At 41.5% G+C, this 24,274-nt stretch overlaps 2 protein-coding genes across 10 annotated transcripts in view; one reads left to right on the top strand and one right to left on the bottom strand.

Annotated features, from left to right (window-relative positions):
- Positions 1 to 223: 223 nt before the first annotated feature.
- On the top strand, positions 224 to 16,813 carry ppp6r2a (protein phosphatase 6, regulatory subunit 2a). 7 transcript variants are annotated; one of them, XM_037122370.1, is made up of 25 exons: positions 257 to 366; positions 661 to 703; positions 4,101 to 4,270; positions 4,966 to 5,220; positions 6,272 to 6,458; positions 6,685 to 6,822; positions 6,925 to 6,990; positions 7,103 to 7,215; positions 7,652 to 7,765; positions 8,212 to 8,338; positions 8,535 to 8,687; positions 9,226 to 9,450; positions 9,560 to 9,624; positions 9,939 to 10,054; positions 10,143 to 10,228; positions 11,726 to 11,806; positions 11,961 to 12,058; positions 12,272 to 12,329; positions 12,442 to 12,569; positions 12,680 to 12,804; positions 12,922 to 13,066; positions 14,213 to 14,301; positions 14,451 to 14,634; positions 15,241 to 15,348; positions 15,571 to 16,813. In XM_037122370.1, the coding sequence occupies exons 4-25, from the start codon at positions 4,994 to 4,996 to the stop codon at positions 15,617 to 15,619; spliced, it is 2,682 nt and encodes an 893-aa protein (XP_036978265.1). In that variant the 5' UTR covers positions 257 to 366; positions 661 to 703; positions 4,101 to 4,270; positions 4,966 to 4,993; the 3' UTR covers positions 15,620 to 16,813. The 7 variants fall into 7 exon arrangements, with proteins under 7 accessions (XP_036978267.1, XP_036978268.1, XP_036978265.1 ...); XM_037122371.1 differs by having other exon boundaries at positions 264 to 362; XM_037122372.1 differs by lacking the exon at positions 661 to 703 and having other exon boundaries at positions 224 to 366.
- Positions 16,814 to 18,993: 2,180 nt separating this feature from the next.
- sbf1 (SET binding factor 1) overlaps positions 18,994 to 24,274 on the bottom strand; it is a 62,795-nt gene continuing 57,514 nt past the window's right edge. For all 3 annotated transcript variants that reach the window (XM_037122365.1, XM_037122366.1, XM_037122367.1), the window contains 4 exons: positions 23,861 to 24,066; positions 23,609 to 23,696; positions 23,372 to 23,503; positions 18,994 to 22,588 (listed from right to left, as the gene is read on the bottom strand). In XM_037122365.1, the coding sequence (XP_036978260.1) occupies positions 22,490 to 22,588; positions 23,372 to 23,503; positions 23,609 to 23,696; positions 23,861 to 24,066 (525 nt within the window). In that variant the 3' untranslated portion in view covers positions 18,994 to 22,489. The remainder of the gene's footprint in view (positions 22,589 to 23,371; positions 23,504 to 23,608; positions 23,697 to 23,860; positions 24,067 to 24,274) is intronic.

Below are 24,274 nucleotides of genomic sequence, written 5' to 3'. Positions count from 1 at the left end.
CTATTCTATTCTAACAATGACATTAAGCAAAATGTGCACACAAAATAGTTGTCTATTTACAGAAAACACATAGTCGCTCTTTATAGTAACACAAATAGGCAGACCCCATAAATGCATTAAAATCTGACTATGGATAATTGTATATAATGTTTTTATACGCCCATGTCGCACTGTCGCATCAGTCAGCACTCCAAAATGCTTTCCTGAGCTCAGTGCACAGCCCGGAGTCAATGCGCGTCCCCGTGTGGGTCTAATGCGCGCTCTCGTAACCATCGTAACCATGTCGCCATTTTGATTCGAAAAATATGACTGAGTTTTTCCTGCTTTGCATGCTAAACTTAGCCCCGCGTTTGAATTACTTTGTGCGTGAGTACGAATCATACACTCTCTATCTGTAATAATGTGTATTGCTATTAATGTCAAGTAACCATTAATGTCGGGGAACTCTTCATTTGATAAGAGTTTGAGGGCACATTTGACTAACGTTAGCTAAGTTCAGCTAGCTAACAGTAGCCTGTGCTGTCGCAGACTGACCCTTCTTCAAAACAAATCACTATTCGCTCACAGGCTAATGTATGTTAGCTAACACAGCTAGCTAGTAGTTAGCTGGATAGCTAGTGACTTAGTGGCTTTCTGCTTGACGAAAAACTCCACCAACAGCCTAAAACAGACGGAAGGACTAGCAGCGGACTTTCAATCAAAGGTAAGTTTCGGACGGAAAGATCGTCGTGAGTTTGTAAAACTAGCTAACATTAACTCTGCTGCTGCATAGACAAAGTTGAACCTAAGTTGGAGAGCTATTTAAGTTGGCTAACTCAGCTCAGTACACGTTAACTGTTAGTAGCTAATTAGCTTACTTGCTAATCAGAGGAAAGGAGGAACTAACGTAAACGTTAGCCAAACTGAATGCTAACTTGATAACTTGGTGTCTACAGTGGCCAGTTAACGTCGATGAAGACATTAACGTTGGCTAATCGGCTAACTTTGTCAAATAGATCACTTAACTGTTAACGCTACTTAACGTCACACAGTCGCTTAGGTAAATTTAACATTTATATGCGGGTGCCATCGAGATTAACGGAACTTATTTAATTTACCTTATTATTTACCGGCTAATGTGTTCCTTATGTTATTGCATTTCCTAAAAATTGATTGATACCGTCTAGCACTTAACGAAAGACTTAGCGTTAATCTGAGTTGTGTTCTTTGATGCAGCCATTCGGGGTTGGCTGAAAGGCCAACAACAAGAAGCCTCGCCGAGTTACTCAAATCAAGTAACGTAACACACCGTTTACGGTCAATAGTAAGTTACATAAATAACCGGTGGACGACGACGCAATGTGACCAACCGCGACGACTAATTTTTGCAAAATAACTCCATGTTTATTTAAAATCCTGTGTTATTTGGTGGTGGTGCCTCCACCGGAGTTGAAGTAAACAGAAATCTGAGCTCCTACCGCAAGTCAGTTGATGTGCACTTCATGCCAAGTCTATAGCAGCTCAGTCTACATTTCTTTAGCTTCACGCCAGCGTGTTTGTCATTGTTGGACAGTCTCAACAGATGGGGACCTAACAAAACATTACAACCCAGGGAAACAAATGTTTCGTTTCTGTTGTTGGTCGTTCTGTTATTTTGAAATACATGACCCAAGTCAAAGTCTAAAGCAGTGGCTTATTTTGTTTGACAGCCAACGAACAAAAGGTAATCAATAATGTGAATTGAAAAAGCACCATGGACTCTGTACATTTGTAAAGGAGTATGTATTATGAAGCGCCCGCTGAGTAAGTGGCCTTTATTCTCACAATGAAATCTATCAATATTTTGGGCCCATCATCTGTGTATCAAACATGAAATGCAGGCCTATTCATCTCATTTCACAACTTCAGCGCATCTAAGTGTAAGTAAGCAGGCTGAGTCAAACTGCAGCTTTTGTTTGTCCTCTGAAGTGCACTGTTGCAGATGGGTTGATCATTTGTAGTGCATGTTGGACAAAGTGTCCAGTACAACATGATAAACATCCAATCACTAACAGTCGCATCTTTACCTATGTTCAGTAAATAAGCAGAATTCGCGCAAAAGTGCCGGTTGAATTTCCTTTTACTTGATTTCACTGCTATTTAACTTGCCTAATTACAGAGTATTGTTGGCTCACAACATCCACACGTATGCCCTTTATGTGTGCTATTGTTCCTCTTTTCATCGTGTGTTATATGTGCCAGTAGACTGTTTTTGTTGAGGTTGCCTCTGGTGGGTTCTATTTTGGATGTAAAGTCAAGCATTTGCTTTCCTGCTCAGTGTCCACAGGGAGCATTCAGCGGGTTATTATTGCACTTGTGTACTCTGTAAATGTATGCCAGATGGACACTGCTGCTGCTGCTGCTGCATGTGCAGGGTAGGGTCCTCCCCAGGAAAAAAGGAAAAGAAAAAGGAGGAAGCACTTTGATTTCCTCCTCCAGTTTTACTTCCATGACCAGCAGTTGCTCAGAGACACGCATAAGCCTTGACGTAGCTTCTGGCTGTAATTGTTTTCTGTCACTTATGGGGTCTAAGGTTGACCAGATTAGCTGCCACAGTAACCGCATGAGGGAAAAACAAACCAAACATACTTGGGTAGCCACAAAAGCATCAAATACTTGCTCTCCCTCATTTAGTATGCATTCTCCATTTACCTCCTCTGATAGTGGGCATTAAAAATCCTCTGTTGAGGTTCCAAAGTAGATGGTGACTAGATGTTTTCAAGTATAGAGTAATGAGCATGAACAAAGTGACTGTGTAAAACAAAGTAGAAGAAGTGCACAGAAAAGGTGGTACATGGAGTGCTATTTTAGCCTTCTTAATTGCTTTTGGATATTTCCTTTGTGTTTAGTCAATGCTTCATTGTTGCAGGTGTGCACATCATAATTACATTTGTTGGTTTGAGCTCTTCAGGGTGTTTTTGTAAGTAAAGCCCGACCAATACTCATTTTTTGGGGGGGCTGATGGCAATATTTGGGTGTATAGAATTCCAATATCAATATGGCCACTGATAATTTTTGCCTAATTTGTGGCAAAAAATAAGTAACAGAGGAGGAATGTTTTCCAGTAAAACAATAAACTTTTTTGTCAAATTGACATCAGTGCACTGAAACAGTAAAGTTCACTGGGAATTTAATTATTATGTATTACCCCAGACATCCTTTTCTGCTTTATAAACTCTAAACAAGTTTAATATTGGCACACATCAGTCAACATGTACACCGATACGGATATATCTGTATATAATTAGGCCGACCTGTCCTGACCTCAGTGGGAAGTTCACTTCATCACTGTGAAGCCACGTTCAGTATGTACATCTGTTTTAGGATCACAGGTTGGGTAATTTTCCGTCACAGCAGGGAAAACAAAAATATGTAAAATATGTGTTCTTGCTGTAAGACTAATGGGCCTCAAATACTGGCATAATTCCAATAAGGATAAATACGAAAATGAAAATAAATACCACAAATGTCTGCAGTGGTCCAGACTTTCTTTCCCCACGACAGTGTAAATGGCACAAATCACATGGAAATTTGATCTTTTCAGTTCTGTTTTGGGCCACTGTCATGGTACTTATCAGATACAGGTCAGATTTTTCCCATGCGACATCAGTCTAAAAACTTGTATTGCAATTGTTGTGACTTCTGTGTGACTCTGGATTGACAGTTGTCACAACTCTGTGTGGGCAGTTTGTGAAGCCACTCAGGTCACAATCCTACTTCTCCTGACTATGACTCCTCATCCACACGCACACACCGCTGAACAGATGTAGAAGCCATTGCTTCACAAAACACCCAAATTAAAAATTTGGCTCGCTTACCCCTCATGCTCGTTATCATGTGCTCACTAATTTACTGGATTCAACTGCACATCTACTTACAAATTAAACTGTAAAAAGACTGACTGACTTCAGTGGCCTCAGTGAAATCAGAGTTGAACACATTACTCATCATGTATACATTCACATACGGTATTTGTGCAGATATAGAAGTATTCCTCAATGGTATGTTAACACAATGTCAAATCTTCAAAAATCTTCTGGCACAGTTGATGAATAATCCCTGCTTTTTTGTGTGTTGTGCAGGTTATGGTGAGCCTCTCAGTGTCTCATCTCCTAAAGAGGCCTGTGTTTTAAGAGGAGACCCATGCTGATAAATGCCAGGCCTCACCACACTCTCTGTCGTCTGCACAAACACAAATGCCTGCCTGCCCGTGGGGGAGGTCTGATTAAAGATATCCACATTTCATCCACTGGTACGTGTGCGCAGCTGTGTTTTTGTGGCATTTCTGTCTTTTTGTTATTTAATGTGTGAAGTATGGCTGAGTTTAACTCTACCACAGTACTCCCTGCTGAAGTGATCACCTTCACATTTTGTCACAACCATCCAGTATTTAACCTAAGACTCAACCTTACTGTCATTGTCAGATTGTTTATGCCCACCTTTTGTGGGTATCAACATTCTCTTTAATGGCTTTACATGAAACATTCCAGCAGAAGAGCGTCTGTTGTTCCTACTGCAAGATTCACTGCAACCAAGTTTCATCAAAGCTATTCATGACCAAAAGGCCCCACATTAATGCAGCATAAACTGGAATACTCTGTGTAATGTGATTTTTTTTTTAATTAATGTAATCAGAAAATACTGTTTACAAGATCATTTTTCAAGTTAATACAAGAACATTGTGCTTCCTGTAAAGATATACTGGGAGTGATAGTGCTGTGTTGTTGTCCCTGCTATTATTGGTTTAATCCTCTAGTTTACATCTTTGTTTACATCAGTTCTCTCCCCTGCTTCCTTCCCCACCTACGCATCCACTCTTCCCCTTCCTGTCCCTTTCTTTCATTGTTCTGGTCACTGCTGGGCCTCTGTGTCCCTTCTTCCTACTCCACCTCTGTGTTTCTCTTCCTTTACTTTCCCTCCTTGTCACTCTTCTTCCCAATGGCCTAGGGCTGTGTCCCCTGTCCCAGCGGCCACCATGTTTTGGAAGTTTGACTTGCACACCACCTCCCACATCGACCAGCTGCTGGACAGGGAGGACGTGACGCTGAGAGAGCTGATGGAGGAGGATGATGTCCTGCAGGAGTGCAAGGCCCAAAACCGTCGGCTACTCCTCTTCCTCTCCCAGGACCACTGCATGCAGGAGCTGGTCAGCCTCATCACCACAGAGCCACCCGCCGACCTGGAGGAGAGGAGCCGCTTTAAGTGAGTCTTCACAGTGGTAATAGGGAATAGTGATGGGTTTCAGGATGCTGCACAGCATATGGGTGTAGTCAGTACAAACATCATAAACCACTAAAATTACAAGGTACAATTTATTGTACTGAAAAGACGCCACGTGCAATAAATACACTAGATTATATAAAATCAATACGTAATATTGTATAACTATTTATATAAATAAAAGTGAAGAAAATTGTTACCTATAACAGTTTCTGATAAAACATAAGCTAGATGTCTTGAGTGAATTCTGCAGTGTGGAAACAGACTACTCCCCCCACCTGTTTTGTTTCCCTCAGAGTAGCAACTACTAAAAACACAGGACTTTTCACTATTTTAGTTAAGCGATGGACCAACTTTTTTGAATGTAAATTTTCTCCATGATTTTATTAGACTGAAGCATCAAGGCACAGTATGTACTTAGCTCAGTTCTTGCACAGTTGTTATTTTAGTTCTAAGTTCAGTTCTAGTGTCAGGTAACCAAAGAGATGCTAAAGATAATTACTGAATATAGAAAATATTGCTTTCAAATGATTAAAGTAAATTGAATAAATGGATAATTCCCTACTAAACATACTGTTCTTTGTGTCTACAGTATTGTCACACCTAGTATAATTTATTTGGATTAACATGAATTGAAATTATGTAGGGAGGGGTAGAGCCAGCATCTTGCTATCAGAAGGTCACTGGTTTGATCCCACTGGTCTGTATGTTGAAGTGTCCTTAGGCAAGATACTGAACCCCAAACTGCTGAATTGCTGTAAGTCACTTTGGACAAAAGTGTCTGCTAAATGCCTTAAATGTAAATGTATTGTCACTCTGCATTTATTATTATTTTTTTATTTTTTTATTAGTTTAGTTCTTTCTGTTCCAATTTGATAAATTCTGATATATTTATGCTCTCAGTCCCCACAGGATTTGTTGAATTTATTCATTTGCTTTGACCCTCTGAAATCATCAGAAAAAAAAAAGAAATCCATCTTGAATGTCAGTTGCAAAGACTCCTTTTCATCGACATTCTGTTTTGTTTTTTTAGGTTTCCTAATATTGCTTGTGAACTCCTGACATCTGATGTGTCCATTATAAATGATAAGCTGGGGGGGGAAGAGTCTCTCCTTGAGATGCTGTATAACTTCCTGGAGCAGGACCCACCCCTCAACCCGCTACTGGCCAGCTTCTTCAGCAAAACCATTGGCAATCTGATTGCCAGGAAAACCGAACAGGTACTCTGAAAAAGATCATTGTTGACCAACAATTTCTTGGGTAGAGCATGCACATAAGCAATGAATAGAACTTTTGACCAATGTTACTGTATAGATAAAAGTGACATACATTGCAAGACAGAGGTTTGGTATCTTGGAAACCAAAGTTGTTAAATACCAAACACTCACCCTGCTTCAGTCTACTCTTTGGAACCAAAAGTACTGAGTACCTAGTTTTGTTTTCCAGGTGATTACTTTTCTAAAGAAAAAGGAAGGCTTTATTGGTCTGGTGCTGAAACACATTGACGCCTCTGCCATGATGGACCTGCTGCTTCGCCTCATCAGTTGTGTGGAGCCTGCCCCCTTGAGGCAGGAGGTCCTTCATGTAAGCTCTCTAAATACATATTTTTTTGTGGACTTTCCAAAAGTAAACCACAGCATTTAGAAGCCTTAAAAGTAACTAACACCTTCCATTTTTTCCCCCAAGTGGCTGAATGAGGAGAAGTTGGTACAAAGACTCACAGAGCTCATCCATACTGGCAAAGATGAGGAGGTTAGTGTCTGCCCTGCTGGAAGTTGACTTGTCACTTTGTCAGATAAGTACAGTCAGCTTGAGGGGTTCACTTGTTCATTTAGAGTTTGTAATTCAATGATTTACTTTTCAGAGACAATCAAATGCATCCCAAACGCTTTGTGACATCATCCGCCTTAGTCGAGACCAGGCCAATCAGATGCAGGAGAATATGGAGGCCGACCCACTATTGGCTGTACTTGAGTCGTAAGTTGATTCAAGTTGTTGGAGGAAAAGTAAATATCACCTGTGCCCAGTTTTTTGTGGTATTAAGTGGGAATGTGTATTTAAAAAACTAGCATTTATCTGGCCACTGGATTGGCTTTGTTTGATAGCTGGTTTGTCAAACCTTTACCCATCTACTGTTTGTTAAGGGTGTCAAATTATTTCTACAAGTTCTTTTTTGGCATTTCTCTCCTTCGAATCAGTTTGAGGTCAATCTTGGTAAAAAAAACTATGAAATGTTTGGTTGTAAATGTCCACACAAGCAGGCATTCTGAATGCACTAAAACGTTATGTATCGCCATTTTCCACAACAATAGCAGACAAACTGGACAAACGTTTGGTTAACACATTCTCTCATAAGCATGTCATCGTCATCTGTTTTGTTTGATTAATTTGCCACTTTGTGAACCTTTGTCAGGCAGGAGAGTGTAGCAGGGCTCCTCAAGAACATGTTTGAGGGTGAGAGGAGTGAGGCCTCCATCGTTAACGGAACTCAAGTGCTACTTACCTTACTGGAGACCAGGAGGTCTGGGTGAGTCTAAGTGTTTCCTGTCAAGTTTTTATCGTTAAGAGCATAGAAGGTTTTGGTTCCTCTGGATCTCAGTCATCCCAATGGTATATTTTTATTGCATTTACGAGTTGGGAAATTTGACATGTTGTGGTTAAAGGAGATTGCTGATACATGGTGCTGGGAGGGGATAGGGTGATTACACGTGGGCCCACCAGATATCCTCTCTAAATGTGCAAGAGATAAGAGACAACCCCTTTGATTGTAGATACATGATCCAGTTGTCAATCGGCACAAGCCTATTGTATTTACTACTACAAGGCTTCAGAAAAGTAAAGAAAATGCTTCCTTCTGCTTATATTTCAAAACATTGCTGACACAGTAGAAAATATCCCAAAGGCAACTCTGGTGGGACTTGACTAGACTTCATTTGTAATGTGCTAATAGTTTCTTCTGCTTATGTCTCCCAGGTTGGAAGGGCTGATGGATCTGTATTCTCAGGGTTATGAAAGGTCTTACACTGTCAACAGCAGTATTTTAAATGCCATTGAGCCCCATTTAAAGGACTTCCAGCAGATTCTTCTGGATCCCCCCAAGGTAAAGCCATAGAGCAGTGCCAAGTGAAGCAAAATGTAATGCATATGTGATTAGCATTAATTGTTGCTGTTGTACAACCTTGTTTTTCCTCTGTGCTGCAGTACTAGCACTGAAACTCAGGGATCTTGTTTGCTGGTGTATTTGTGACTATATTACTATAATACTATATGATAACCTTTTCTCATTCCGTCTGTAGAAAAGTGCAATATTGACGACCGTTGGCGTTCTAGAGCAGCCACTGGGGAACGCCCGCCTTCACGTGGCCCGGCTTGTGGCCGCCCTGCTGCAGACCAATTCCCCCAGTATCTGCCAGGAGCTCTGCAGTCTTTCCACCATTAACTTACTACTGGTAGGCTACTCAGCCTGGCTTGACTCTGGATATTGAAACTCTTTGGCTCCTAATTGCGCACATATTAAGTTGATATGTGATTTGAGATGTGGTATGTCTTTAGAAAGATGCTCTTTCCTGTTTGTGTTTGTCTGTGATATCTGCAAAAAGTTTCATCAGGTTTACACAAGGTTGGTCATAAGGCTGGGAACACTGATTACCATATCACACGACCTGACCAAAGGGCAGTGGGTGTGGCTTGTTTGGACCTGGTTCATATAAGACCATGAACATTTGAGTGTAGTTCAGCACACAGGGGATTTAGGCCCCCCCATTGTCACCCTGGTTACACAATACGGGGGGCACTGGAGATTCAGTTGGTACCACTGTGACTTTTTGAGATCCGTTTTAAGAAGGCACATGGTCTTTGGTTAACATGCCTACAAACTAAAAGGTGTTACTGGTACGTCTTAACAAGTGCATGCTGTTCAGGTGCACTATGTTTTCTTACAGTCTTTTCCAGCATGTCAGTAACTTTGCTCTCCATCTCTCTGAAAAGGATCTCTTCTTCAAATACTCTTGGAACAACTTTTTGCACTTCCAAGTGGAGCTGTGTGTGGCAGCTATCCTGAACCATCCTTCCTCAGAGGAGAGGCCCAGTCCTGGCCTGCAGAACCACGATGGGAAGCCTGCAGCATCCAACCCAGAGGCGCAGGGGGAGGCAGTGGAGACAGGCAGGACCAGTGACCCACAGACCTCCATCCACAATGCCCTTGTGGCACATGTAGGTGGCTTCGGCAGAACTTGAGTGTCTCTACAGTTTTGTTTGCAGGGTTTTGATGGTCTTTCTCAATGAATTCATCACTCGGCTTCATTCTGTGTTTCACCCTCAGCTCTTCCAGAAGTGTCAACTGGTACAGAAGATCCTTGACGCCTGGGAGGAGAATGATAAAATACAGTAAGAATGTCATTATATCCACATCATAGCTATGTGCATTGTAATACTTCTGCAGCTTAACTTTTCTGCATTATGTATATCATGTATTATTGAAGTGTATTATCTTGCTTGATAAAACAAAATGTTTCTGTATTTTAGTTTTATTTATGTCTGCAATTAAAGATATATATGCTGCAGTGTGGAAATTGGTAACGGTTTCTGATGCTATAACGTTAATGCATTTCTGATTGCTTTTGACAATTGTAGTTGTGCTGGTGCGTTGAAATTACTTTGCAAATTGAAGGTAATAACAAGTGTGTCCTGACCAATCTCAGGGCTGAGGGTGGCACCAGGAGAGGCAACATGGGTCATCTGACCAGAATTTCCAACATGGTGGTCCAGAACCTGGAGAAAGGACCTGTACAGGCCCAGATCACTGACCTCATCAAAGGTAATCACATATTTCATTAATCCTGATGCCATATAAGTTACAATTTCAACTGAAAGATCAGTGTTAATTAATACCTCTGCTTTGGCAGAGCTTCCAGAAGACTGTAGGGGTCGCTGGGAGAGCTTTGTGGATGAGACCCTGAGAGAGACTAACAGGAGGAACACGGTAGAACTGGTGAGATATCCTTCAGTAACAGTCTGGTTCCTCTGCATCAATAGCTTGCTTTTAACTTCCACTTATTTCCTCTTTCCCAGTTAAGCCCAGGAGGGTGCCCAGAATTGCAAAGCGGCCCATCTCAGTCTCAGAGCAGCCAGCAAATGGGTCTTTTCTTTAAGAATTTAATTGAATAAATGTAGATATATAAGCATAAACATGAGTCAGAAATGTTGTTTGTATCAATTCACAAAACTGGAGGCCCAGATGATAGACTTAAAGTGTGACAGCAGGTACTCGGTGAGGTCACACTGCACACTCCCATTTACACTGCAAGAAAATGCATTTGCTACACTGTATACACTAGCATTCAAGAAGTCTGTATTTACTCACTCACTCTTTCACTTCGAGGTGGAGCGTAGGCCACCAGTTGCTCATTTCTATGGGCTATTTCATTGAGTCTGTTCCAGGTGTTACCTTCCCTCATATCTGCCGCCAGTTCTCTCATCCACGTATGCCATGTTCTTCCACAACTGCGTTTTTCTGATAGATTCCATGTCAGTGCCGGTGATATTGTCCTTCAGATTTCTTCGAGTGTGACCGATTCATGACCATTTTCTTCTGCTGATATAGAACTTTTCTATAGGTCCTCATTCCTGATGGTAACAGCTACCAAATTCTCAGGATGCTTCTTAGGCATTTGTTGATTAACACTAGGACTTTTCCTTGACATGGTCTTTGTAGTGCACAGAGTTTCACATCCATAAAGCAAAGCAGTTACGACATTGGTGTTAAAGATTTACAATTAGTCAATATTATGTCCCTGGCCTTCCATATGTTCTGTAAGATGTTAAATGCTTCTCTGGATTTTCCAGTTTTTGCTTTGTAGTCTTCATCCGTACCCCCATTAGTGCTTAAATATATTAAAGTCAATGTGCACCTTAGGTAAAACCCACATAGTATAACTCAGTGCAACATTTGTTTATTAGGTGATGTGGCCTTAGAATAAAATTACACTATTTAGGCATGATGCACATCTCGATATTAGGAAATCTCATCAAAAGCACTTAAAATACAAGGACAAGTGGACAAAATCAAATATCAAAATATTTTTGACCAAATACCTCTTTTTATACGGCGACAATACTGTTAGGAGGATTATAGTTACTTTCATTAAATATTTACATGATGAGATTTTTACTAAATAAATATCACTAATGTGTATATAATGACTTGGTGTAAAGATGTAGTGGCATTTAAAACAAGTCAAGCAGTCTGTAGGTTCAGAATTAAAAAATTACTTAACTTGCCTGGTGTACAGCCAGTCAGAACAAAATGTATGTCACATCAAGATATCCCAAACCTTAGACAATATATAGTCTAATATCCTGTATTTTGACAAGCACAGTTACTAAGAATTGTCAAGCATCTTTCATTAAATTGCAACATGATGTTGACAATTTTAACATGCATTTGAACTGTGAAAAGTAAATGGAACTTCTGCGCTGTGTCCTGCAGGTAAGCACCCACAACATGCACTCATCCAGTGAGGACGACGACATGGAGAGCCCCTTCCCCAACGACCTGTCTCTCCAGCAGGTAGGACAGACGGACATGACCATGGAAACAAAATGACACCTCACACCAGCAATGCTCATATTAATAAAGACATATCAGCATCCATGTCTATTAGCCACTTCTGTCCATAATGATATCACCTGAAAAAGTTTCCTTTGACCCCCCCCCCCCTTAGGCCTTCTCCGACTATCAGATCCAACAGATGACCGCCAACTTTGTGGATCAGTTTGGGTTCAATGATGAAGAGTTCAGCGAGCATGATGAAAATATCAAGTAAGAAGTTCAAGTGTAACACATTTCTGCATCCCTTCCCCAGACAACAGAGCAAAAATGTCCTACGACTCAAAGACATTTTCATTGATTTTTAGTTCCACTACTTCAGTTATTTGAATAGCTCAGTCTAAGCTTGACTAGTGACAGAGCTATTACCTTCACCTACAGGATGTCGGCTAATTGTTTAACATGTTTCTTGTTCTCTTTCCACAGTGCCACATTTGACAGAATTGCAGAAATAAACTTCAATCTAGATGCTGATGATAATAGTGTAAGTGTTTTGCATGTGTCTGTGTCATTGTGTGAATTAAAAAATCATAGCTACTTCAAAAAGATGCTTCAGAAAGAAATATGCCCTTATCCGTGTGTCTGTTTGTACACAGGCCAATGCGGCTGCTTTTGAGGCCTGCTGTAAAGAGAGGATACGCCAATTTGATGATGCTGAAGAAGAAGAGGACATTTGGGAGGAGAAGGAGATGAACTATGCAACACAAGCTAAATCCAGAACAAGGTAAACCTCACAGTGATTTCTAGTTTTTGTTTTCCTTACTGCAAGAACTTCTGTGTTCTGTAAATCCTTCCATCTTTCCTCAACTTGTATCTGTTGCCATTTGTTCCCAGGTTCGGTGTCTCTCAAACCTCAGAGGGGAGCTCCAGGAGCAGCATGGAGAACGGAGGCAGGGAGCGAGACCGCGGATCTGAATCTGACGAGGACGAATCTGATGAGCAGAACACATCAGATTCAGGTACATGAGGAGACATGACTCAATCAGATGTCATGTAAACCCACGTACAGCCTTTCAGAATCGTCTTTTGTTTTGGTCTGAAAGGGTCCTTTTTTTTTTCCTCTGTCTTGTTTCTAGGTCCAGGCTGGACGGCAAATTTCAGGGACTCCAGAGGGACTGCAGCATCCCAAACCCCAGCAGGGTGGGATAGCTCAGCTGGGGGAGGAGCAGAGACGCAGGGAACTGGCTGGGCCAACTTCACTGAGTTCCAGCCTTTCTCCGGGTGAGGAGAACATCTGTTGACCCCAATAAGAAAGGATGAATTGGACAAAAATTGAATTTTCTTGGCGCAATAGTTTATGGGTTTAATTGATGCAGCAGGCATCAATGTAAGTACACTTGCACTGCAGGACGAAGAACCTTTTGATGAACTCAGGAAACAAACCTGCTTTTGACCAGAGGAAACAGGGACTAAAGTAACTTCTTGCACAATAGTTCTGGTCGGCAATGAAGTCCCAACTGCTGTAGTACGTATTTTGTCCTCTCAAATTGTAAGAAAAGAAAAAAAAGAGATGGACAGAGAAAGAGAAAACTGACAGTATGAGTCAGTACGAAGGAGCGATAGACTGGGAGCAGGAATGACAGATAAAGTTTCATGTTGATGTTCTAAAGCTGAATCAGATAAACATTGACATCGAACATCAGTCGTGTAACAGTAAATACAAAAAATATCTGGATGACATTGTGATGTTTCCTTATCCTGTGAAAACTGAGTTTAAAAGCAGTTGCCCTTTTTTCTTACGTTTTTAAAATTTGCCCTATTCTACCATTCTTCAGATACAGTGGAAACAGAAATGCCAAAACATGAAGGGACTCCAGTTCCTAGTTTAATAGGTTCTGTAGTTCCTCAAAGTGTGTTTGAAAAGTGGTTAATTACAGTAGTTATTGAATTAGCCAGTAGACCTGAGGAAGGTTCTCGCAGGATCAAAACTTTGTTTTATTTATTTGTATTACATTCTTCCTAAAGTTAACGTTCTTCTTAAAGTGACCAGCACCTTTTCACATTGTTTGTTTGAGAATCTTCTGACACACCTCATAACTTTTGCAAAAGGGCAACTGAGAAGTTTTGGTTCTGAAAGTTATGAAATGACAAAAAAGAAGCATAAAAACCAACAGAACATTAGTCTGTTAGAGAGGATCGGTGTATGGGTTCTGTGGCAACACAAAGGCTGCTATAAATGGTTTTAGTTTCAATACTGGAAGAAAAATGATGTTTATTATTACACAGCTGTGTTTTAACAAACTGAACTCAGACCATCCTTCTGAATGACAAGAAATGCAGTCACACAATGGGATATTCTGTGACAACAACTGTCATTATTCACAACTTCTTAATGCGGTTTTCTGTTTCCTTGTTGATTCTCCACAGTACAGAGACTGAGCCCAGGTGCAGCTCTCCTGCAGACTCAAGCAGCAGTGATGCAGATAAACAAGCCAAACAAAACCACGACAAGAGTGGTGAGCCTTTCCCTGCCTCCTTACAGCTCAGCTGACTCACTGAATGCAACCCAACGACCTGTGTCTGTTAGAATGTACTCGCCAACACATGCTTTAACTGGCTTGACAAACGCGACACACTCAATTCATCTGTCTTTTGTTTACATCAGCAGATGTTAGTGCCTCCTCTGGTGCTAGGCAGGCAGGAGAAGGGAGGAAGGCTCCTCTCGTGGCCTCAGACAGCAGCTCCTCCGGTGGATCCGACAGCGAGGAGGATGACAAAAACGCCGGTGCCCCTCCTGCTGCCACCAATGCACCCAGTGTCCCCGGCAACAAGACAGCTGACCTCAAAAGGTTTGAATCTTGAAGCTGAGAGCTCTTTTCCCCTGTTGACCAGTCCACTCTGCAGCCATACACAAAAGGCTGGTCCTTGTGTGTATAGACATCTATATTTGAAACATAATCACCACATTGAGGTAATTATAGACTGGACTGGGATAGGAAATTACTGGATTCATTCAGTATTGCATTTCTAAGTAAAGTATATCCTGGGAGCTTCTCTGGTACTCTGCACACACTAACAGTGAGATCTTTTAGTTCAGAAAGGTTGAGCAATTACTGCGTAGCAAATACAGTGCTCTGATTTTTTTTCCAGGAGTCTACAGGATGACCGTCTCAGTTACGTTACTGTAATGTAGTTACCAAAAATGACATTGTTGCTCTTCAGTCATTTTTATCACCCCCACCTTAATAATGAGGTCAACAAAGGTCAACATGCACACACTCACACACACACTCACTTTAACAGAAATAGTAGCACTTTTTAGTTCCTCTGATGTTCCTCCTAAGTTATCTTGCACCAACTTCTGAGTTATAAATGTTGTACCTGCACTGTCACTGAGGATGTGTGTGTGTGTGTGTGTGTGTGTGTGTGTGTGTGTGTGTGTGTCTGTCCTGCAGTGAGGAGAGTCCAGTGTCTCTGGAGAAACTCTCTCTGTCAGATCCTCCGAAAGTGTCAGAGCTGCACCCTGCTGGGGATTCACCTGTAACCACACACACTGACAGGAAGTAAGTGGGCGCCTTCTCACTCTGTGTAGACTGTTTGTTGGACACACTGATGAAGATATATTGTATAAATACTATATATCTCAATGTTTTGAAATCTCCTCTACAGCACTTTAAATGTTAGCAATGCGTGACAAAATGAAAAACCAAATCCTAAACCCAGAGTACCTGCTCATCCTCTCAGTTTGTGTGTGTGTGTGACCGTTTTCTCTGTGACCCTCGCAGAGAGGAAACCCCTCCACCCCAGGAAGTGTCGGTCAACGGGCCGGTGTGAGCGCGGCGAGCTGAATCCATCGGTGACGGCGCCGCTGACTGTCAGCCTCCTCCAGAGTGACTCCCCCAAATAACCTCACTGCAACTACGGTGTTTTTACTGAATCACTCTGCCATGTTATTGGACCTGGACACTGCCAATCAACACCAATAATGAGGCGGCGGAACATGTAAAAAACAAAACAAAAAAAAAAACAGAAAAATAACTAAAAAGAAACAACAAATCCAACAGACAGAACGGAGTGTAGAGGAATCATCTTCAAAGCCTTTTTTCTGATGTTGCACATAATTACGTGCGGTTTTAATGTAGCAGCGATCTTTGAAATGACAGAATCCGAGGGGTAACATCATCATCGTTATTTTTTTAAAGATTTGTCTCCTACCTGGTCAAAGCTGTTGGAGTCCCGTTGTTAGGGATTTTACATGGTCACCCCTGAATGGATAGCACAGGCTAACTTTTAACGATGCCTCAACAATAAATACCTTTTTTTGAAAACATTTTTTTTTTCTTCAAGCTTAAGAAAAAGCACTTATGCAGCCATTTACTGTACATTATAGCACAATGTAAGTGTTCTACCCTCATCTCTGCTGGCTGTCTTCTCTGTCCTCTCACCCAGATCAACGTTTTTATCCGTTGTTTTTTTTTTTTTTTTCTCTTTGGTTGCTGTTGATGAAACATCTCTTGTTGTCGTACATCACCAGGTTTTCTGAATGTTTTAAAGTGCTTCAGGAAGGTCCGTCGAGGAGGAGGAGGAGGAAGAGGAGGTCGATGAACAGAGCTCTAATAGTATTACTGTCGTTTGCTCATGTGCAATAATGTCAATTAGCCATTTTATTTAAAAAAGAAAAAAGAAATTCAACATTATCTCTTTTTAAAAAGAATCAATCTAGACTCATTTGGTGTAGGTTTGGGCAAGCAAATTTGGATATAATCTTTACTTGATCTTTCAGATTTTAAAATTTTTATTTTTTCTCTCTTTTTTTAAAAAATTTTTTTTTAGTGCATGTTTAACCGGTTCTCTGTTGACCTAGCTAGTGAGCTAAGACCTTCTGATTGTATTGACTTTTAAGTTCTTATTGCTATTCCCCTTAAATCAACCAAACATTATCTACCTATATACAAATATTATCTACATTTAAAAAGTAATTTTACAAGAAACCTTGAGATTACTATTGTTGTCTGTTCCTTTTTTTTTCTCTCTCTCTCTCTCCACCAAGCACTTACTCACAGGACGAGAGTGGCATCTGGAGTGACGCTGTATGTTTTTGTTTTTTTTTTCCTTTTTGTTTTTTCTTTTTTAAAGTTTAATTTTATTTCTCTCTGAGCAGCAGGATTGGAAATAGGGCAGGTCTGGGTTCTGCAGAGCTCCAGGCCTCTTTGGTGTACTTACTTAAATCATTTGACAGCGATCAGGTTTTACGATCATTGTTAAAAGAAATTTGAAAATTAAAAGTGTCTGGTTGACCACATTAATACCAAAAGCTTGGCTCCCACCGTCTGGTTGTTGTCTATCCAGCTGTTCATTTGAGGGGTCAGACCTGCGCTCCATTACTTCACTGGACTCCACATGAGAACTTGTAGGTGTCTTTTCTCCCACCTGCCGAACAACATACGACTGTCAGGTCTTTTATCATACAAACTCACTGACATTTGTTGAACGAATGTTACTACAAGATCTCTAGTTTTTATACACTTTTTAATTCAAGGCAGCAGCTCAAACTTTTTGCTCAAAAACCCAAAGGCAACAAGTATTAACAGTGGTGGATAAACCATCAGTTTCCCACATCACCATCTATTGTCGCAGCATCTTTCAGCTTATTGTTTTGGTTATTTTACAGCCTGCAGCTTTACTGCTTTGGTTCAGTGTCACCACTCATCATTTCTAGCACCAGCGGGAAGCTGTTGTCATCAGACATGCTCAGATAAACACAGTACATTGTACACAACCAGAGGCCTGTACGACAACTGCCTGCATTATCAGGACATGTTTCATGTTTCTGAGTGGTCACACTTCGTAGGTCAACCCGAGTCTTCCACATCAAGCCAGAAGTCTTGAAATGTCATTGACCCATTATTGGGGCATGACAAGTAGATCTTAGCAGTTACATTTGTGTATTCCATTATGTTAATGTGTGGGTTATTCCTGTGTTGTGTGGCAGTTTTATCACTATTCTCACCTGCAACCATCGTGGTTTCAAACCACAAACAGAAAATAAATATCAAAACACTCAGAGCGGTTACAGCTGTCTTACAGCTGATACGAGGCTGCAGTGCTTCAGTCTTGTCCCTGTTGTAAGAAGACATTAGTATTAAAAAAAGCATAACAGAAAGGCTTTGGCATCATTTGCAGCAAACAAGGAGAAAATGACGAGGACAGGAGGGGGCCATCCTACGTGGGAGTAACACCTGTCACGATCCAATCACAGGATCTTCTGTGAATGATGGATTGGTCAGAAGGCGGGGCTTTCATATGAGTTGATCCGTTCTCTCAAATACAACCTGATCCTGAGCAGCAGGTTAGGTGTGCAGCGTACGTTACCATGGCGATGTCGCCCAAGTAAGAAGCGCGCCTCCACTGAAAAATACTTGTAATTGTTTGGATTCCACTTCACAGTGTCTATGGAAGGAGTATGTGCTTCGATATCTGAGGTCAAACCTGGTTAAACGAGTCAGTGCACACACAAAACACAGGTGAACATTTAAACCCACAGTTTTTATTTGGATTCTAAAAACTATATCGACATGATTGACAACATAACCCGGCTCAGAAAAGTCATCTCTAATATAAAAAAAAAATAAAAATAAAAGAACAAAAATAAATTAAAAAAAAAAAAAAAAAAAGATTATGTCATGCTGTTGTGGTTAATACAGCTGTTTGTTGTAGAGCGTTACCACAGAGAGATGAGTAAACTAGAGTGAAAAGATGAGCTGGGGCTGACTGGATGAAGGCCGCAGTCACAACACAAGGACACGCCGAGTCTTCCCACGGGCGGGTTCCTGCTGCCACTGTGGTCCATCTGCTCCGCGGGACGGGGAGATTATTTAAAGACGCGCAAGGGCACCTCGAACTCAACACTGTAAGATCGGGATGCGAGACTGAATGGGTGCTGCAGCTTTAGTTAGATCTAGTTAAACCACCACAGGAGGCTACAGAAACTTCAGCTTCTAGGGCCTGTTAACTTCTTTTTTAATCATGCTTACTAGTGCATGAGACGAGACACCTTCAATCAGGGAATCACATCAGTCTTCGTTTCATGGTAAACTGGGTGTCATTAAATATTTTGAGAGATCATGATAATATTTTAAATACATCCTGTGCTCATAGAGCAGCTGAACACTTCCTGACAATCATTTCGAATCATTCTTAAAATTCTACTCAAATGTGAACTGAATATTGTTACTGTACTGTTAAATTCAGATTTACTGTTAATTAAAATGCTCTGAACACCATGACAGCAGTTAGTTGTGGTTACAGGTGCAGTACTTGAGCGTTGTAAGTTGGTTTTAAGTTAATCTGTGAGGCTGAGGAGCACATCATTTTCCCCCCAAACTTACAAAATGTGATAATATTACCGTATTAAAGGATTAGTTCAGTAAAAAAATTTAAATTGCTTGTATCTACTCACCGACGCACTGATTGAAAATCAGTCTTCAGCTTGTGGATGAGAAGATTTGATGGAAAATGGGTGAGCTTAGCATGTAAATAATGTTTTGCATCTATGTTTCATATCCTAATCTTCTGCACCGTGCATTTTAACTGGTCATGCCCGAGTCCTTGAGTTAAATATGGAGACTTCTGACATCCAGCACACTTAGGCACCCGCCTTGTCACTGACTATTTAATGACCACAAAAGCAGTCCATTAAGCCAGCAGCAGGCCAGCCAAGCGGAACCCCAGCACCAGGAAAACTTCATACGTGTGAAATTTATTGTGACTGTAACCTTTCGTCCAGAACATCCCACCACTGTGGGTGAGCAACACAGTAAAATCCAACCAGCCTTTAAAAAAAAAAACAAAACACCAGCCCAGAGGCTTCCTCTTCCACTAACACACCATGTCCACTCTTTCAATAACGGTTGGTATTGAGTAAGGACAACCATGTTTACAAAAAAAAAAAAGACATTGAGGGTTTTACTTGAACATTTAAAAAAAAAAAAAAAAAGCATTAGTCACATTAATACAGAAATAAACAAAATGGCACATTGAATTCCTAATTTAAAAATAAAGTGGTGCTTGAGGAACTTTCTTACTGAGGAGACAAGTTAAATAAATTACTACCATAAACGTTACATACAAATCTGGAGTAGTATATACAAAGGAGTTATTAGACACAAAAAAAAAAATCTACAATTTCAAATTTTATGTTCAACAAAGACAGCAGTAGAACTGTATTTTACATAGCAGGGTTTGTGTTAACACGTGTGGGTCAGAGTGGTTTGTGTGTGTGTGTGGAGGAGAGGGGTGGGGGGGGTTAGAGGGGTCGGGGCGGTCAGACAAACCATCGACATTAAAAACAAATAGTGACTTGATGTTTTAAACCTTCCAGCTAAACGTACGGCTTCTCTGTGACTCTGACAGATGTAGGCTCGTCCATGTACAGTTTAACACTGGGGGGGGTGCAGTGAGTCTTGACAGCATCACGACCACTGTCCCAGCATCATTAAAGGAACATTCAGATGTTTTTTCTTCTCTCCATAGTTGTGGCCTCTGTGAGTGATGGATGACTTGCACCCACCACCTCCATTTGTAAAAAAGAAATATATGAGAAAAACGACTCCAGCAAAGACATCTGAATTTTGTTTTCTATGAAATTTCCTTAAAAAACAAAATGATCTTGTGTTTCCTTGTTGGAGGCAATTCTCTTACATTTTAAGCTAAATAACACGTTCATAAGAATTCATTGTCATGTAGCTGAAAACAAGGTCATTTAGCTTAGCTTAGTGAAAGGTTAACGTGTTGGAGATTTGGGATTTTTCTGTGACAGCAACTATAAATCTCATTAAGCAGCATCAGCCATATTTTTAAGTGTCCAGGCAAAATAAACACAGAAAGTAGCCCTCTGGATTAGCATTTGTAGATACCTGCATGAAGATCTACTTCGAGCTGGCTGGATCGAAGGAAATTCCATTTTTAAGAATAATCTTAAGCACCCAGTTACCTGTTTTTAGTAGAATCTTGCTTTATGAACCAATAAGCAGCAGTGAAAGATCAGTATTTCTGCAGATGAACGGCAAGTATGCTAGTTCGCTTACCAAACTGGCTTGCAATTAGCTACAATCGCTAATGTAGAGGCCAATTTATGTTTACTTTCAATTAGACTTGAGGCGAGCATTTGAAATAATTCCAATAAATATACGTATGTATTATCAAGTGGTTTGCGGGAGTCATGAAACGTAGCTCCAGTAAACATCACAGGTGGTGAGTACAAACGTCAGCATCATCAGAATGGACACCTTTATGAGATCTAGGTAGAAAAACACCTGAATTTTCCTTTAACAAACATCCAGTTTCCGACACTTTGTGAGCACTGCGGCGAGTCGATATCCCATCCCTCTGAAAACTGTATTCTCTCCAACGCATCCCATAATATCACTCTGTTCATTAGTATCCCTCCTTAATCTCCTACCTTCCAGATCTCCTTCTGTAGATTGTATTTAAGACATCACAAGAAAATAAATCCCTCCTTTTTCCTTCAGCATCCCTTAAAAAAAAAAAAAAAAAAAAAAAAAAATCTGAATGTGACTAGTGGTTGCATGGATTAAAAACACACTGGTGAAGAGCAGAGTTTAGCTTAGTGAGGGAGGTTCTTTTTTTTTTCTCATTTTTTTTTCTTTTTTCTTTTAAATCTATGTTGTAAACACTCTCAGTGAAAGTTCACCGACACACTCAATACCTGACAGACTCCCATCTCCGACTGGCTCTCCTGGTTTGATCTCTACGACTGATTCATGGCTTTCACAGTATATCAGCGTCAGCGTCGCCTGCTGACCTGAAGGTGATGAGCAAATTTAGATTTTGGAAAACAACAAAAAAAAAAAAGAAAGAAAAGAAGTGGAAATCCTTCATGAACCGTTGAGGAGAAGCCCCCCCTCGCCCACCCACATTCCCTCGCAGTGACACATTTGACTTCCATTAAAATTTCGTCTGAATATTGATGCGAATGGGCTACATCAGGCAGTGAGAGGCAAAGAGAGGACTGAGGACCGGAGGGGGGAGAGCGGTTAACTGTCAGCCTGTTGTGTTCCTCTGGGGGGGGGGTTGTTTTGGTCCATCAAACCCACCAGTCCCATCTTTTCCGATCCCTCTCCAGAGCAGTCTCAACGAGTCCTGTGCTTGGCCGACTGCAGCTCCTCCGTCATTCCTCCCCCGGAGTGTCTCAAAGGGCGAGCGGGGTTAGTAGGAGGGAGAGCGGGGGAGGGGTGTTCTGGTTTACAGGTGGAGGGTCTGGAAAGATCTTCATGCTGGTCCGAGCTGCAGGACGCCTCACAGAAATGCGACAACATGCTTATAATATGCATTGTTTTAGTGCACGCACACACATCCAGCGCACATAGTGGTCAGACCGTCGGAGGGAGGGAGGGAGGGAGGGAGGGAGGCTGCGGCTACTTGGTGAGACGACAGCGAGTGGTTCTTCGGGGACTTATATTTTTTTTTTTCTCTTTTTCTCATTTTTATAACAAAAACACTGAAACGTTGTGACGCGAGGTTATTAGTTCAACACTAGCAAACAGAACAGAGCTTAAGTGGTGAAAGGCCCCTTCCCCTCCCTGTTTCGTTGGGATCGGTCGGCAGAGAGATGTCCGTCAGGTGCCGCGGCACAGCTCATTCGTTTCCCAGTTGCATTGCTCCTTAAAGAGTCCCGCCTCCTCTTTAGGCGTCTGACAGGCAGCTCTGGACACTGTCCATCCACAGCTGTGCGTTCAGGCTGTCCTGGGCACAGAAGTTGTACACTCGTTTGGTCGTCTTGAGCTGAAAGGCGACAGAGGAGAAATTCATCCCAGCTGGTGACATTATGTTTGTGTTCAAACTGAACATGCAGAATGTGTGATTCAAGTTGAAGCATCCTAAACTGTGAAGCATCTTTACCTCATTTTTCAGCTCATGTGCATTCACATGGACTCTGAGTTCTTCTACACATTCTTGGTCATTAAGATTCATCTCTACATGTGTGGCTGTTTAAAAAAACGCCTCTGTTGTCAGGCAAAACAGTGTGGTGGGCCTTTGGAGTGGGGTGCTGTGTGTTACTGGTCATGTAATTAGTGAAAAAAGAGTTGGACTCTGTCACTTGCACTGAAAAGTTAGGAGCATTTTACCTTTTTACTAAAACGGCTCAAGAAATGTAACACAGCGCAACACACTAGGCACATCACACTGTAGGAAAACAATGGTTTTGTATCTCAGTGTGATGGGCTGCTAATGTTTCAGGTAGTGTCAGCTACATTAAATTTAACATTTAATTGTGAGGATTGCTCAAACAAATTTGCCACAGAAAATGTTCCCTGTGATGATAATCAATTAGGAATATCTGCTCCATGAAAAGATCTGCAGAGGTGTCAACAAAACAGACAAAATGGCCGTAAGCTGGCAATTACACTTGCACTACAACTGACTCGTTAAAGAGAGTATGTTTGTTGGTATCTGGTCTCACTTGTTAGCTGCTATATGTGGAACTGTAATTACAGTTTTGTGTCTGTTTATCTGGTGGTGGGAATAGAATGTTATCAACAGGTTAGCCGGTGCAGGTGAACTTACATCAAAGAAGGCTTTCTCGTCGATGTTTTTCGGCGCTCCCATGGTAGGTGTTCCTGGAATGACGGACTCTACATCGGCCAGCTCAATCACACCTTTACACTCCTTGTCCTGCCTGGTCTCGTAGTATCTCAGCTAGGGACAGGGACGACTGTTAGAGACTGAACAGTTTAAGCCAACACCGTAAATATGTTGTTTTGTTGCACGGAATTCTTCATTTCCAGCGCCCCTCGTTCTCACCTGATGTTTGGTCTTGTCCAGCACAAACCACCGTGGTTTCCATGGTTTCAACAATGCCCCTTTCTTAAACAGGATGCCTTCAAAACTCCTGATAGTAGAGGGACAAAAGTGTTCAAATTACGAGACATTCAACGACTATTCACATTTAGCCACCGGTGAAAAATAGTTCAACTGCTGGGCTCTCACTGCCTGACATCTCAGACAGCGTGAGGCATTATGGGAATGCTCAGTATACAGAGTGACGGTTCAGACCTGTTCTCGCTCTCCGTGCTCTGGAACTGGCTGTAGAGCGTACTGGTGCTGGTCCGACCAGCCACAGGCGTGGAGGTGGCGCTGGCCTCGCAGTCCAGAGCCAGGTTGATGGAGGAGCCCACGCCGCTCTCCTGCAGGTAGACGCCCTGAGAGCGGCGCTGGTGGCTCAGGTTGGACGACATCAGCAAGGAGCTGGAGAACGACGGCTGGGGAGGGAGGAGGAAAAGCTTCAGGTGACAGTCTTCGAAGTTTAAAACCGACTTAAATCATCTTTAAAAGTGATCGCTTTGCTCATTAAGAGATCTAAAAACTTCCATATGCTGCATTCTGCTGTTTCACCAGCAGATGTCAGAGGAACACAGCGTACACAGTCTTTCCCGTGGAGAATTTAACTGCTCTCAAATCCTGGACTAC

Source organism: Acanthopagrus latus, chromosome 14, assembly GCF_904848185.1.
Source record: "Acanthopagrus latus isolate v.2019 chromosome 14, fAcaLat1.1, whole genome shotgun sequence".
In the NCBI taxonomy this organism is placed as follows: Eukaryota; Metazoa; Chordata; class Actinopteri; order Spariformes; family Sparidae; genus Acanthopagrus; species Acanthopagrus latus.
This window is presented reverse-complemented; position numbering and strand designations above follow the sequence as displayed.